At 34.8% G+C, this 17,403-nt stretch overlaps 1 protein-coding gene across 1 annotated transcript; it reads left to right on the top strand.

Annotated features, from left to right (window-relative positions):
* The first annotated feature begins 2,303 nt into the window (after positions 1-2,303).
* On the top strand, positions 2,304-17,087 carry LOC5578869. Its single transcript, XM_001664030.2, has 2 exons — positions 2,304-4,015; positions 15,776-17,087. The coding sequence occupies exons 1-2, from the start codon at positions 2,851-2,853 to the stop codon at positions 17,014-17,016; spliced, it is 2,406 nt and encodes an 801-aa protein (XP_001664080.2). The 5' UTR covers positions 2,304-2,850; the 3' UTR covers positions 17,017-17,087.
* The last annotated feature ends 316 nt before the right edge of the window (positions 17,088-17,403 follow it).

Below are 17,403 nucleotides of genomic sequence, written 5' to 3'. Positions count from 1 at the left end.
TTTTACTCATAGGTTACTATGAATTATGACAAGCCGAATGACACCGATAGTTATAATTATTTCATGTTTGGGAGGCCCATATAGCCGTAACGGTAAACTTGCAGCTTTTCAGCAACACCAAACTGAGAGGCATGGATTCGAATCCCACCGGTCGAGCATCTTTTTGGATTGGAAACATTCTCGACTTATTAGAGCATAGAGTATCTTCGTACCAATCACACGATAACACATGTACATTAGAGTGATGTTTTCTCCCCTATGCTTAAACGATTTTAATTATGGAAAATATCATCCTCCCAAAGTTTGAAGTGATTCGAAAAAAAAAATTGACTATGCACACGCCATTTGAAGCTTATATGGAGATTACTATGCTAAACGCCAATCTTTTGTGTTCATCCCTCTATAACTTCGTCATAATATTTTATGGAAAAGTGAACAAATTCTTCTAATGTGAAATTCTCCCAGCTACAACTTTGCCGAAGACCACTTTTTGATTGGGCCTCAGGATAAATTGTTATTCATCATCATAAAGTTGGTTTGCATGTAGCATGTTTCACCAACTGTTCAGCAGGCAACAGTGGTGCTCCTGGCGGGAAGAATAGATCAAAGTAATCCGGGCTACTATGTTCTACAGAAAAATAGCAGTGTTGCTCTGAAAGTAATTGAATGATCATCTCTGCATGATATAGGCAGTGCTGGGAATGGTAATAGTAGTAGGCTTGACTTTTCGCGAAAATCACGTGGCTCTCCCAGTACACTAGTTCAAAAACGTGAATCTCATCAAGTAGCCTCTGTTGGGTGCACGATTTTTCTAAATCATGAGTGTCATTGAAGGCTCTAAATGCGGGAAATGCAGCGGGAAATAGAACATTTTTCTACAGTAATTTCGGGTTGCCCTTAGCAACGGGTGTTTTGCAATTTTCAAGGCATTTGCCTACAGCAGCGATGGGCGTGAGTTTCACTGGCTTCGCTGACTGTGATTGGCTTTGTTTGGCTACTGTAGAGTGAGTTTCAGATTTTTTCCCAACCCTGGATATAGGCTTTGTTATCAAAAACAACAAATTATCCTTACGTTCCATCGAAATGTGGTCTTCGGCAAAATTGTAGCTGGGAAGTTTTCACATGAGATGAGTGTGTTCACTTTTCCATAGATTATTATGACGAGCAGTTAGAGGACTGAACACAAAAGGTTTGCCTTTGCCATAGTAATTTCCATATATACTTCAAATAGCGTGTGCACAACCAAATTTCTTCCGAATCACTTCAAATATAGGGAGGATCATTTTCATCATAATTGACATCGTTTAAGCATAGGGGAGCAAAAACTTCAAAATTTTCATCAGTCTAATGTACATGTACACACGTTAAAATAGTCAATCATTAAACGAAGCTCTCAGTAAACAACTGAAGACGTTCTTATAAAATACTAAGCTGAGAAGCAGGTTCTATTCCGCTTGAGACGTAATGCAAGAAACAAGAAGCAGAATGTTTGATTTTTGGTATGGTATCTTTTTAAATCTGGATGAAAAATCATGACTTTTGACCTGTCGCATGATATAACTATATGATGTCCACTTGGAAAACGTCCACATTACACCCAACCGAAACCAGTTCCGGAACACTCCGACCAAATCCGTCCAAATCTAATTGTTGATCCTATCGATACATGAAATTCTGAATACAATATGCCCCAGTTCCTTCTGAAACAGGTTCCAGGTGCCCTTGAGCCCTTGTGTGCAGAATGGCCATGCTAACAAAAAATTGTCAAGAATTCCATTTTAGTGTTTCATATCTTCTATATAAAGTTAAAAGAACAAAATCAGTTCAAAAATAGATTTTTAGAGCATTTCAATGGATCATTTTTTCAACCCTTAACGAATAATGTGTCACTTTTTGTAGCACCTCTTCTAGAGGTCGCTGAAAGACTCTCATGGCGTGAAAATGCCCGTTTTCAGAAGTAAGGAAAAGTCAGGCATATACCTTTTTTTTACAAAGTTACAACTCCTTTACCAAAAAATGACCCCAATGCATAAAAAAAGATTAACCATTACTAAGATCTTGACCGATTCCGTCCAGAAGTTTCTGAAACTTTGGTTCCAAATGACGAGAAAGTTAATGTTTAATTCGCCCATGAATGCTTATCGCACCTGCATCAAAAAATCGTGCGTGCAACCTTTCGTTAACTGCTTTTAAATAATCCAACATCACTAAAAATCGCTCATTCCAGTTGGATCAACACATATAACTTTCCCACTAACTTCTCTCATTTCCTGGCAGGGATGATCAGTGCAAGTGAAAAAATAAACTCATACTATTACAAGCTAAGTCAATGCACGTGCAGTACTCACCAAAGAGCCAATCGTCTAACTTCATGGATACACTCGAGCTCGAGCAGAATGAAATGATGTTATGAAATGAAAATTCACATCCTATCACAAATACTACTCTTCACCTACATATTCAAACACCTTGATAAAATCCACCCTCACCGAATGTATAAGAATGATTTTGGAAGAATTGGATTCAAATTGCAATTTAAAGTTGGCACTGCAACAACGTGAGTGAGAATTTGCAAAAACTGAAAATGGAAAGTTGGGATTTCTCACATTTTGACGATTACATTCTCGACGAAGAACAAAGTGAAAGTGAAGAAACTTGTAAAATTGTGGTGCCCAGGATATTGGCCGATTGCTACCGAATAGGATCAACAGGCAACGTTTTCCACCGAGCCATCCGAAAAGGCAACGAGAGAGAAATTCAAGCAGTGCTGGACGTTTACAATGCAGATTTTGACAAGATTAGCAATTATTTGGTGAAAAATATCAATGGGATCGGGATGATAATATTTGGATGAGGAAAACTAATTTGATAGCAATAGACGAAGACAGTTGTCGAAAGTGTAAGGTCCTGGAAGAGAGTTCAGTTGATGTTGGCCAAGATTTGGAGTGCGCAATTTTCGTTGTGCTGAAGTGTCCCATCAACGATGAAGAAGTTGCTGTTTTGCATCCCACTGAGGAAAATCGGATCGATTTGTTTCGATTGGTTCGAGAGCTTCTTCCCAATGGATGTCTTTCGTGGGATTATCCCGGACTGCAGACGGATCCGAATGGGAAAAATGAAACATACGTCGAGACGGCTGCTTCTTGTGGAAAGCATGATTTGATAACACGATTGTACGAGCTTGGAGCTGCACTTGGTGTGCCAGGACACAATGCGTTGGTGGCTGCTTGTAAAACGCATCAAGCCCAAACAATTCGCTGGCTGCTGACTGAGCATTTCGATCATTTCGATTTCACGCAAAGAAACGAATCCCAAATAAATGGATTTCACATTCTTCTGGAAAGGAACAAACACGAAATGGTAGATTTTGTGTTGCAGAAAATGATCGACTACAGGAAGAAGCATCTCAACGAAACAGAATCGCAAGCATTCAATAACATTTTTCACTACGAAGAGTACGACAGTTCATCGACGCTAACTCTGGTGAGAGCGGGTCCAGCTCGTAAAATAGTTGAAGAGTATATTGTGAGGTACAAACTAGATTTATCCTACCAGTTCAAAAATGTGACAATCTTACGTTGTCTACTGAGTAGAAACTTGGCTTTGGACTATTGTTGGGAAACGATTCGGAGTAATCCAAAGCTCTTGGGGCTGTCTGTGAATGAAGAATCCACAATGGTACACGTGTGCATTGAATATGGACACTTGGACATCCTAAAAGAAATGTACGAGGCCCATCCGGAAGTTAAACGGTATTTTGAAACCGATGGCAGTTTTGGTTGTCTACAAGCGCGGTGTTTCGAAAAGCGCCACGAAGCAGTTGTGTTTATACTAGAGAACCATAATAGATTTTTCCTGAAAGATTTGAACAAAATGAAAGAACTGATTTCAAACATCCACTATAATCAGGATGTTTATGATATTGCTAAAGAATTATTGATTACTTATTTGCCATCGCTTCGAGCTGAATTGGATGAGGAAAAGGAGAGAGAACCGGTGTTTTATCCTGGAGATGGTAAGTATTTATTACTTCTTCCCTTCTATGGAAGTTTGCTTTGGAAATTTTCTATATTTTCCAGGATCCTAGCGGTGGTAATCCTTCTTTAAAAAAAAAAAAAAACAGAACGGACACCGTCTTCAGCCATTTAGCTGCACAGACTGTAACTTAACACTAGACAACGGACAAGCATGCTCCAGTGGCACAACCGTGAACCATTCCTGGCGAAAAGTTTCAAAGGCTGAAGCGGGAATCGAACCCGCACCCCATGACACGATGCGATTAAATGCCTGACGACACTAACCGCACGGCCACGATGCCCACCGTCTTGGACACCGTCTTGGGAAAAAACCTCTTAGGAAGTCACGTCTTCTTCCGTTTATTAACTTAACATGGTATCAACAACAAACAAAAGGAAGGGTGAATCTCTGAATTCACAACTTCCTTCCAAAAAAGTGGGATTTAAAATTGTCACTAAACGTGGCAAGAATGGAAGAAACCCGGGTAGAGGAGAATAGCAAAAGAATAACAAAATTTACCATTAAAATAGAATGTTTGAATAGCAAAATTGAAATAAGAGATAAAATAACAAAAATAATAACTAAGTTTGTATGGCATAAAAACTAAATAATATCATACTTTGCCATTGTAATAACAAAATAATAGCAAACATTTGGGCAACCGTTATTATTATGTTATTATTTTGATATTGATAACAAAATAATAGCTAAATAAGCTATTCACGCGTAGATCAAAACAACGGTAATTTTGATTCTTTGATTTTAATATCTAATTTTAGCATTATTAAAAATAAACTTCTCGCTTTCCTGCTAAATTTTTTTAGCTTTTTGAAGCTTTAATGAATATCATACGAATAGTAAAATGAGCTATTTTATGGCAAAATTTGATATTGGTTTGTTCTCATGAATTATTTAAATAATGTTTTCAAATATCAAAATAATGACATGTTTTACTATGATGGTGATGTTTGCTATTCTTTAGATATTTAATGTTTTTAGTATTTTTGCACAAATAACAAGTTTTACCATGGAAGTACATTTTGTTATTGATTAGTTATTACATAAATTTCAAGTATAACATATCAATGACAAATTTTGCTATGATCTTATATTTTGCTATTGTTGAGATATTTGATGTCATATATTAAAAACATAATAATGGTTAAACTAGATATGATTGCAAAATTTGTTTTTTTTTTACCATTATTTTGTTATTCACCTCTACCCGGGAAGGACGTTTCTCCGGAATGCGAACTTTCTTCCAAGGGTGAAATGAATAATTGTATCGAAATGAGCAATCAGTTCGATGCTCTTGACAAATTTTCCGAACACCAAATCGAAGCAGCCTCTAGCCCAGGCTCTTTGATTCAAGTGAGGAAGCAAAGAGTGCCGCCTATCGTGGTCAGTTGTTCCGAATTTGGGGGATTTAGGCAGGAGATCTTGAACTCCATTATGGGAATCAAGGTTTCCTTCCAAATCGCAAAGAAAGGAGACTGTCGCGTTTTGTCGGAAAATCATAAAGATCGCGAATTTCTTCTCAAGCATCTTGAAGAGAAGAAGCACATTTTTTTTTGCTTATGACGACAAAACTGAACGTTTGTTCAAAATCGTCTTGAAAGGTCTCTCAAGTGACTATAAGTCACCTGAAGAGATCAAAAATGGAATTAATGATTTACTTGGTTTTTCCCCAGTCCAAGTAAACATTATGAAAAAGAGAACCCAATCTGGCATTGCTCGGAAACGGCTTTCTCAAGAATATTATTTAGTTCACTTTAACAAAAAAGAACTAAATAATATTAAAGCTTTAGAAAAAGCATGTTCGATGTCCGTGTGACATGGGAACATTTCTAGAAACCTGGAAGAAATTACCAGAACCTCACTCAGTGCCGTTGGTGCCAAAAGTGGGGTCATGGTACAAACAATTGTCGCATGGATGCTAAATGCATGATTTGTGGAGGTTCTTCTCACGCCAAGGACGTCTGTCCAGTGAAGGAAGATACCACCAAGTTCATGTGCTCTAGTTGTGGGGCTAATCATAAGTCCAATTTTTGGAATTGCCCTTCACGCAAAAGAGTCATTGAGGCTCGTACCAGGCAGATAAAAGATAATATCCGTTACGATAACGGTCGTTTCCGGAATTTGCCTGGTAGAGTATCGAACAATGCTCATTTTTCAGTTAACGATCGCTTGATTAGGAATCGTACCCATCAGGAAGATCATAATCATGCTCATTCACAAACTAATTTAAATCCGCCGGGTAGCCGTTCGAATCTTTCAACTTCGAATGTATCTACCCACGGAAAATTCTTTGCCAATATCGTAGCAAGTAATTTGAACTCCTCCCCTATTCGTTCCATGAGTACACAGCTAAAAATATGTTGTAAATTTAAGTTTATTTTCATGCACATATTTGGAGCATCAAAATAAACCTAAATTTCAACGAACAATCCATTATTTTTCAATCGAATTCACTTTAAATTTACACGATCATGTAATATTCAACCATTTAAAGTTGAAAATTGAATGTATATTCATTTAAATTTACATGATGCTGTAACAACACACGAATTTGAATTATTTTTACAGTAGACTTCAATTTACATCACATTAAAAATTAAATATTTTTTTCTGTGTACCCATTCTACTTGTTTCAAATCAAATGGATAAAAACCCTACCGCCACAGGTAACTCCTACTCAGCTTCTTCGTATACCGAAAATTCTAATGGGAAATCATCAAATGTGCCCACTTCAAGTGATATGTCTGCCTCAGATTTTAATTTTCTAACTGAACAATTGAATCTAATGGTTGATGCAATGTTCAAAGCCACCACTATGACTGAAGCAGTCCAAGTTGGTGTAAAATTTACAAATCAAATTGTTATTGGATTCCGTTTTTCTAATGGATCCTAATAAAAATTTAAATATTTTAAATTGGAATGCTCTTTCTCTGAATGGTAAAGAGGACGAGCTGTTTAATTTTCTTACAGTTAATAACGTGCATATAGCAGTTATTACCGAAACGTATTTAAAACCTGGATCTAAACTCAAAAGAGATCCTAACTTTTTTGTTTATCGTAATGATCAACTTGATATGGCATGTGGGGGAGTTGCAATCATCATTCATAGGCGTATAACACATCAACTGTTTTCGTCATTTGAAACTAAAGTTTTTTAAACTTTAGGTGTTTCTGTTGAAACACAGTCTAGTAATTATACTTTCATAGCTGCCTATTTGTCTTTTCAATGCTCTGGGCAGCAAATTAATTTGCTCCAAACTGACTTGCAAAAATTGACTCGCAATAAGTCAAATTTTGTTGTCATTGGTGACTTTAATGCCAAACATCGGTCATGGAATAATTCTCAAAGTAATTCCAACGGCAGAATTTTATTTGATGAGTGCTCTTCAGGATATTTCTCAATTCAATACCCTGATAGCCCTACATGTTATTCCTCTTCTAGAAATCCATCTACGATTGAGGTGAAGCCCAAGCAGGACAATTCGTTTTTGCGTCGTCCGATACATTTTGCTCACAATTTCGCGCGCGTTTTCGTCGCCGGAGATTTTTTTTTCCTGTTTCGGAGCGTCTTGCTGGGTAGTGCTTCATGAAGCCCAAGCAGGACGGTTCAATTTTGCGTCGTCATATAGGTTTTGCTCACGGTTTCGCGCGTGGTTTCGTCTCCGAAGAATTTTTTTCTGTTTTGGAGCGTCTTGCTGGGTAGGTATTTGGGAAGGCCCAAGCAAGACGGTTTGTTTTCGGGACGCCAAGAAGTTTTGTGTTCAGTCGAGGATGGATTACCAACTGGTGAGTTTGTTTCATGCTTGTGGTAACGCATTTTTTCTTGAAAGCGTAACTTTTAAGTAATATTATAACAAACTTTGTATGGTTCGTCACTATAAGTGTCGGCATTATGCTTTTTTCTTATACAATTTCAATATACATATATTTTTCTCTTTTTTACATTATTAAAAATTATCTTTTGAATTGTTCAACATTGTGAATGTTGACGTATTTTTCAAAAACTTCTACCAAATCGAGACAAAATGCACAGTAATACTCATATGTAATTTTCAAACAAACAATGTATAGTTCGTCACTACAAGTGTCGGCATTATTCGTGTTTCATAAAATTTAAAAAATATACACGTACTTTTCAGTTTTCGTCATTAATAAAAACATTTTTTGAATTGTTCGACATTATAGATGTTGACGTATTTTTAAAAGCTTCTACCAAAAACTTCTCGAGACAAAAATACAAAACTAGCTTTAAATATAAGTCGTTTATTTCCCCCTTGTCCATGGATCGCATCATCGACCAGAGGTGACTCCCAGATCTTTTCCTCCCTCACTAATAAACACCCTTCCCGTGGTGATTGTGGAGATGCAGAGGTATTCTAGGTCTCTAGAAGAACAATTATTACACCCTAACATTCTTTCCCCATCCCAACCCCAAATCAACAGAAAAGTTTAAAATATACATAAAAAAAATAAAAAAGTGCATAAAAAAAACAAAATTTTCCATAAATAAAATAATTTTGAGCAATAAATAGATTGAAAAGTGCAATAGAATCGACAATAATCTTACTAAAAAATATTGAATTTTACATTTAAAAACCTCAAAATGACCCTATTTTCTTCACAAAAAGCAAGAAATAATTATAAATTTTCCACAAAAAAAGCCAAAATTTGCAATAAATAAGGGGCCGTCCATAAATGACGTAGCATTTTTTCACTGATTTTTCACACCCGCATCCCCCCTCGTAGCATTTCGTCACAAATGCTGGTACTCCCCCCTGGAAAATACGTAGCATATCAAGCACCCCCTATTATTTGTTTTAATTGTTTTCCTTAGTGACTGGGTTGAAACAAAAAATTGGAACTGAAAAGTTTAATACACCCGATTCTGTTTTTGCACGGGGGATGCGTACCGTGCAAAATAAGTTTTCAGTTCAAAATTTCAAAAACCGTGTAAAAAAAGTAACACAATTTCTCGGCGTTTCATGCAAAAATAAGGTTTTGATGGAAAAAAATGTATGGAAACTTTTTTTGCACGGCCGTGTAATAAAATCCGTGCAAAAACAGAATCGGGTGTACAAAGTTTGATATTAATTACTGACTGAAATGGAAGGATAATCTAATCTAACAGTTTCATATACAGTAGCGCTGAAAAGTAATTTGGAAAAGTTTTAAATAAACATTTTCCTTGGTTTTGGTTTCCAGTTTCATATAGGCTAAATTATATTACTTTTGCTGTTCTTACTATAAAAAACAAGTTTACTATAAAATATGTGAAAAAAAATTTGATTAGATTGATGAAGCTCGTTACTGTCGAGTTAGGGTCCAATATATTTTGTAATATATTGAACAAAAATTTCGTTATATTAGAGGATAATTTTTTAATAATTAGGTGTTAGGAAATAGATTTCAATAAAGATGATCAAGAACATATATTAATTTGAAAAGAGTCATCGTTAATATTATCCAATTTCAAATCATTTTTGCAAACAGTGGCCAGATACATAAAAGATTACACTTGAAATATTTGGAATGTTTAGAAATTTTTAACGATTATTATAAAAAAAAATAATCTCTATTTAGATTTGAGTTGAATTTCATTATCGTTTCCATACTGAAACAATCTTACACAACCTATAATTAAACAGTTAAATAATAAAAATTCTTCAAATTAACAAGTTATTAAGAAAATTTAATGATATGGCAAATTTGATAACATTCGAATCTATTATCCTCATCAATATTCAGGCTATTCCAGCAAGAGTATTGATATATCAAAACAAATGATGAGTTGATTTGGTGGAGATCTTCTGCAACATTGAAGGCATAATTCACGGAATAAATATTTGCCAAGAATAGTTTTATTTTCTTGTAATACTAAAACGACTGACTTTAGGTCATGTTAACAAATGGCAAAAAAATATACTCCAAGTAGATAGAGCATTGATTTTTAATCAATTTAATAAACTTTTATTTTGTTTATTTATAAATTTATTAATCATAATTTGATAACCCAAGTTTAAAAGTAAAAAAAAGAAATTTGATAAAAAATAATTGTATGCATTTTTTTCAGCGCCTTTCTTTTTACGGACTTGATTCAAAATGCTACGTCCACTAGCTAGGACCCCTCCCTCCCCCTCGTCACACTTCGTCACAAATTAGGAAATACCCCCTCCCCCCCATAAAAAGCTACGTCATTTACGGACGACAATCAATACATGGAAATGTTGTAGAAAATTCCAATATTTAAGTAAAACTTTCCATCAAAATAACGTAATTTTCCAATAATGAGTACTGTGCAACTGAGTTCATGCAACTACGTCAGTAGCCTAACAACACTTAGCGCGCTCGGCAAAGTTCCATCATGCCGCATAAAGTGTTGCCACAAATGATGCTTAGTTTGTAAACACCAGCTCCCTGGCTGGTGGGGCATGAGAGTATAAGCTTCTACCATCAATGTAGTTGGACATAACCCAAGCAGTGACATAAGTGTTCCTAATATTGGAAGATTAGATATCCCATGTTCCATGTGTCCGAAATAATTAAAATTGTAGCGCCTAACGATGGGGTGTATTAAAAAACATTTTTTTGTGATTTTTCGAAACCTCGCCTCCCCTCCATTTATGATTTTTTGTATAAAACATTATTTTTTTCTATATGGCAAGAAATATTTTTTTAAACAAGGCCAATCTCCCCACTCTCCCCTCCCCTAAATTCTTACGTAAATAATTATCGAACTCTAAAATGCAATTACTACATCTACACACAACGACTAATTAGCTCCAATTGTGAAAACAATGCTTCAGTTTGACTGAAAATTTATGAAATCCATTACACACATTATTACTCATTATTGGAAAATAACGTTATTTTTATGGAATGTTTTACTTAAATATTGGAATTTTCTACAACATTTTCATGTATTGATTGTCATTTTGAATTGCTCAGTTGGGTTTGTTTATTGCAACTTTGCATTTACTGCTACTGCTCTTTTTGGTTTTTTGAATGGAAATTTTTGATTTATTGTGGGCGAATTATTATTTATTTATTGCAAATTTTGGCTTTTTTTGTGGAAAATTTATAATTATTTCTTGTTTTTTGTGAAGAAAATAGGGACATTTTGAGGTTTTTAAATGTAAAATTCGATATTTTTTAGTGAGATTATTGTCGATTCTACTGCACTTTTGAATCTATTTATTGCTCAATTTTTTTATTTATGGTAAATTTTGTTTTTTCTATGCACTTCTTTATTTTTTTATGAAATTTTTTAACTTTTCTGTTGATTTTACCCTTGTTTCTTTAATGGCAAATTTTGAATTTTTTATGGAAACTTTATATTTTTTTATGGGACGTTTATATTTTAGCCAATCTTAATCCTATTAGCTCCACTTTCATTTATTTTCGTGCCGACTGGAATAGATATGAAACATATATTGATTCTAATCTTGATGGTAATATTCCCTTACAAACAAAACTTGATATTGACAATTCTCTTGAAACTTTAACAAATTCCATTGTTGAAGCCCGGAGCAAGAAACGTTTTTCACAATTAAGAAACAAAAATTTTGAAAATAAGATTTCTCAATTGGACCCTGGCTCTAAGCCCTTTTGGAAATTATCTTAAATCTTGAAAAAACCTCAGAAGCCTATACCGGCACTAATTGCGAAAAAGCTCAAAAACTTGCTATGCAGTTTGAAAGCGCGCACAATTTTGATTTAGGACTTACTAGTCCAATTGAAAATCAAGTTACTGAGGACTTCGAAAATATTCTCAATCAAGAGAACGTTTTCGAAAATGCCTGGGAGACTGATTTGGAAGAAGTGAGAACTATTATTAAAAAATTCAAAAATATGAAAGCTCCTGGCGATGATGGAATTTTCTACATCCTTATCAAGAAACTTCCAGAAAGTAGCTTATCATTTTTAGTTGATATAATTAACAAATGTTTTCAATTAGTATATTTTCCTGACAAATGGAAAAATGCTAAGGTTGTTCCAATTTTAAAACCAGACAAAAATCCTGCAGAAGCTTCTAGCTATCATCCAATCAGTTTGCTTTCCTCCATCAGTAAACTTTTTGAAAAGATCATTTTGAACAGAATGATGGTCCACATCAACGAAAATTCAATTTTTGCAAATGAACAGTTCGGATTCCGCCATGGACATTCGACTACTCATCAACTTTTACGTGTAACAAATTTGATCCGTTCCAACAAATCTGAAGGCTATTCTACTGGTCTTGCTCTACTAGACATAGAAAAAGCATTCGACAGTGTTTGACATGAAAATTTGATTGTAAAATTAAAAAACTTTAATTCTCCAATGTTAGAATAATTCAAAGTTATCTGTCAAATCGTACACTTCAGGTCAATTATCAGAACTCCAGATCTGAAAGACTTCCTGTAAGAGCTGGTGTTCTCCAAGGCAGCATTTTGGGACCAATATTATACAATATTTTCACATCTGACTTACCTGTGTTACCTCAGGGATGTCAAAAATCTTTGTTTGTGGATGACACAGGCCTCTCCGCCAAAGGACGAAGTCTGCGTGTCATCTGTAGTCGATTGCAAAAAAGGTTGGATATTTTTTCTTCATACTTGCAGAAATGCAAGATTTCTCCTAATGCTCTCAAAACTGAACTAATAATGTTCCCACATAAACCCAAAGCTCTTTATTTGAAACCTTAAAGTAGACATGTTGTCACGATGAGAGGGGTTCCAATAAATTGGTCAGATGAAGTTAAGTATCTAGGGCTCATGCTAGATAAGAATTTAACTTTCAAAACTCACATTGAGGGCATTCAAGCCAAATGTTACAAATATGTCAAATGTCTCTATCCACTTATTAATAGAAAATCAAAACTTTGTCTTAAGAACAAGCTTTTGATATTCAAACAAATTTTCAGGCCAGCCATGTTGTATGCTGTACCAATATGGACTAGCTGTTATAATACCAGGAAGAAAGCTCTGTAGATAATTAAAATAAAATTTTGAAAATGATTCTGAAGCTTCCTCCCTGGTATAGTACCAATGAGTTACATAGAATATCCAATGTTCAAACATTGGAACAAATGTCAAATAAAATAATTAATAATTTCAGGCAAAAATCGTTACAATCTTCTATTGCCACGATTAATGCGTTATATGTTTAGGTTATGTTAGGTTAAGTACATTAAAAACGTTTTTTTTTCTCTTATAAGCAGGTGAAATCAACTCACCTGTAAAAAATCTGAACTGCTACGGCAAATGAAATATAATATGTTGTTAACAAAATGTTAATAACATCTTAAATTTGTTTTACCAAATTAGGATGATAGTGTTGTCTAATAACACAGAACACCTAGATATAAGAAATGAATGTAATGTTTGTAATGATACTAATAAAGAAATTAAAAAAAAAATTAGTTATCCGAACAGATTAGTGTGCTATTCATGATAGCTTTGGGGGTAGTACAGCCTCCTGACGAAAAATTGTACGGAGTTTGTCACATTCAAGATATATAGACAACTGGTGCGGCCCGCGGGCCACCACGGATTTACATGATGCATATACCAAAGTCATAGATAATGTGAATTTAAGTCTTTAAAAATGAGAAATCGGGTTTTATATTTATATTTTACGGAATGTAGGGTAACGTATATAACTTGGACATGCATATAATTTGGACAGGCTAGTCGTTGTATGCTCATTCCCAATGAGATGGTGAGGAATATATGTACGGGAAATCATGTATTGCATTATTAATATACTATGCTGCTTATTAATGATGACCATTCCCATAACAATTACAAATTGGCTTCATAAATATCAAAATTGTAAATTGTATCAACGGAACATCTGTGAAACCTACGAATGCAAGAGGATGTACATTTCATGAACATACATTAAATGCAATAATAGCGCTCAGAATTGGCATTCATAAAAAGTTTAAAAGTGGCAACATGATAAAATATGTCTAAAATTTAAGCTAAGTTCATCTAAAATCTTAACATGAGTATATAAGGCATAAATCAGATGATGTCCAAAATATATTATGGTTTTTGTTCAGTTGATATAGGGTCAGGAGGGGCAAGATGAGCACCCTAAGGATAAGCGCGATTTAAGCCTACTTAAACGTTATTATTTTGGTAAAATTGGTAACAATCCTCATCTTTTACATTATTACTTTGACCTCCAACCATTAAAAGTTTTAAAAAGTGATAAATAGTTTTCCAAATAACACTTTAAAAAATAGCTTTTTTATCATCGGTCAAAAAAACTGCGGGGCAAGATGGGCACCCCCATAAAAAGATGCAATTTACTAAAGAAAACTATTATTTTTCAATGCTTGCAATATCCCAAGATATTATCTTTAATATCTGATAATATTTATCTTCAACTAGCTTAGTTTTTAAAACTTTTATCAGAAAATAAATAACTTTTCATAAATTGCTAAGATTTTACTTGAAAAACGATTAAATTTGTTGTTTGTTTGTATATTTTTTAGAAAAATTGTTTTGTGCAAAGAAGATACCGTAAGTCAAGCTCACAGCTAAATGTGGTTCTATAATTCCACACTTTTACTTAATTTTGAACATGGTGCTCATCTTGCCCCAAGTGTGTAAATTTATTAATATAATCAAAACAATTGAAATATTTTTTAAATTTGATAAAAAGTTTTGCTCCTGATTATCTGCAGAAGATTATTCTATAACTATACGGCCAAAAACGTATGAATTAATTTGTTTACGCAACAAAAATATCTCTTTTAAATGAACAAATCTTATATGAAAAGGTAAATTTTTGGACTTCTATGTATTTTGGACAATATTTACGTTGTGCTGTTGATTTTTCAGCTGAAATTTATGGCCATCATATCAATTTAATGATATTCATCAGAACCCCAAATAATGTATTGAAAAAAAATCGGTAGGAACGACACAAACTAGGGGTGCCCATCTTGCCCCGGGTGCTCATCTTGCCCCACATTCCCCTAATTTAGCCATCTGATGAAACACACTGGAATGTTACACGCATGCATACTTGCAGGCGTTTTTCGTGGATCTGATGATATTTGCTTGCATTACATGAAATTATTGATTATCACTAATATACAGATCCGATAAGCGATAAAATACATAAGTCACATGTAAACTCTTAAAATTTTATGATATGATCGTCTTTTTAAGAAACCATTGCATGGATATTGAGATAACGCCCCTGTCCAAATTATATTCACATGAGGGTGTCCAAAATGTATATTTGGTGTCCGAAATGTATAACAGACAGGTCGCCAAAAAACGCTATTTTGGAAGCTAATACTACAGTTTGTAAGCTTTTGCTCCCCAGAAACTCAAAGTACAATGGGACATTAAGCATGTAAGTAACATAAGGTAATAATATATTAATATATAATACAGTTAATCAATCGTCGTTTCCAGACATATCCTTAGCCTGTCCAAAATACATAATTTACCCTAGCATGTGACATAAGGAAATTGACACAAAAGTTCTACGTTTTTGTGAAAATAGATTATTGAACGTAATACCCAATATAAATTAATTGAATATCAAATTTAGTTCTAGGACATGGTCTTCAAATGAAAATAAACGTATAATTGTGTCGTCGATTCGGTCACGTCATAAAATGTTTTAGGGCAGATTAGATTACGTCACATGCAAATTTCTATTTATTAAGAGTGTAGACATTATTAAATTTGAAACACAGTTTATTTAAAGCATAACTTTTTTATTTCTTTTTCAGATTTGAAAGCTGCATTTTGGAAGTACAACTTGGAGTTTGAAGGATCTAGAATCAGAGCAAATGATCCGACGCAATCGTTGAGCTCCGTACGAGGCTTCAAAGGCGTAACCCTGCTTCATTACGCGGTGGATAAGAATAAGATAGAATTGTGCCGTGTTCTCATGGATTCCGGCTGCGACATTGATGCAGTAGATGACGAGGGGAATCATCTCATCCACTTTGTGAAAAGTATTGAAATGCTTGATTTTATCATCGAAAGGTATCCTAGTGGACGATCCTTAACACATCGCACCAACACACACGGTCAAACTATTTTGCATCGGATTTTCTCCTTTTACATGAATTCTGAACCATTGAATGCACTGATGGAAAAAATCATTTCCTATGGCGCGGATGTCAACCTAAAGGATAACAGTGGAGAATCAATTGCATTTTTAATAGCAAGTGATAATCAGCTGGTGATTCTTGAAAAGTATAACCTCGACTTGGAAGTTGTTAATAACGCCGGTGAATCGGTCCTGGAAAGACACCTGAACTATCGACACGTTTGGTTAGCACAAGCTTTACTGCGTCGTCTTCACGAACGTCCCTCGTTCAAAGACCATGCCCACAAATACCTGGAACCGTTCATGTTCAGCAATCGTGATTTTTTCAGCTGTGATTATCAACCTTTCCTAGAAGGTAATCCTGAAACAACCAAACTTATTTTTGACTCGGTTTACAATCACTCCCGAGAGGAAGCCTCGCGACTGTTCTGCAAAGCTTGTGGCAGTGCCCACACATTCATTACGGAGAAGTTTCTCGAGTTCGATTACGACTTGGACTACAACTATCAAGATCAAGATGGTTACACACCCATCATTGGTCTCCTCAGCTATATGGAAGAACCCAACCAACATCTAGTGAAACAAGTGCTTGGAAAAGGCGTTGATTTGGAACTTCGCAACAGCTGGGGAAGAACTGCCCTGCTGATGTTTGTGGATCGGTTTGGATCAGCGAAGTGGTATGGCCATGATGTAGGCACGGTAGAACTGCTTCTGGACCATGGTGCGTCGATCGATAGCTGCGACAGTGAAAACGGAAATACTGCTCTTCATTACGCATTCCAGAATAATGATTTTTATGTTGCGGAAGTGCTGATTAGGCGTGGAGCAAATCTGACGGTTGAGAACAACGAAGGCAAGAAGCCACTGGAAATGGCCTCTGGACCGATCTATGAACTGATCAAATTCATCGAATGAGAAAATTGGACTGATGGAATTCTGTTGATTTGAGGTGCAATAAAAATATTGGAAACACTACTTAACTACGGTGATGAAATGTCTTACACTTTTTAATAATTTCTGTATTAGTATCATTGCAAACATTACATTCATTTCTTATATCTAGGTGTTCTGTGTTAGACAACACTATCATCATAATTTGGTAAAAAAAATTTAAGATTTTATAAACATTTTGTTTTGGTCGTTTGGCATAATGAGTCTGAAACCAAGAATTTCTCATTTTTTTTGTTTTTACGTTTCTATTGAATCTTTCTAATGACATAAGGCTTGTTTTGGAGTCAATTGATACGAAATGACACTTTATTCTGCAATCATTCGCTCTTCAATAAATTTAAGCATATTAGG

This window comes from Aedes aegypti, chromosome 2 (genome assembly GCF_002204515.2).
Source record: "Aedes aegypti strain LVP_AGWG chromosome 2, AaegL5.0 Primary Assembly, whole genome shotgun sequence".
NCBI lineage: Eukaryota > Metazoa > Arthropoda > Insecta > Diptera > Culicidae > Aedes > Aedes aegypti.
The sequence above is the reverse complement of the archived record's forward strand: the minus strand, read 5'-3'. Positions and strand labels throughout refer to the sequence as shown.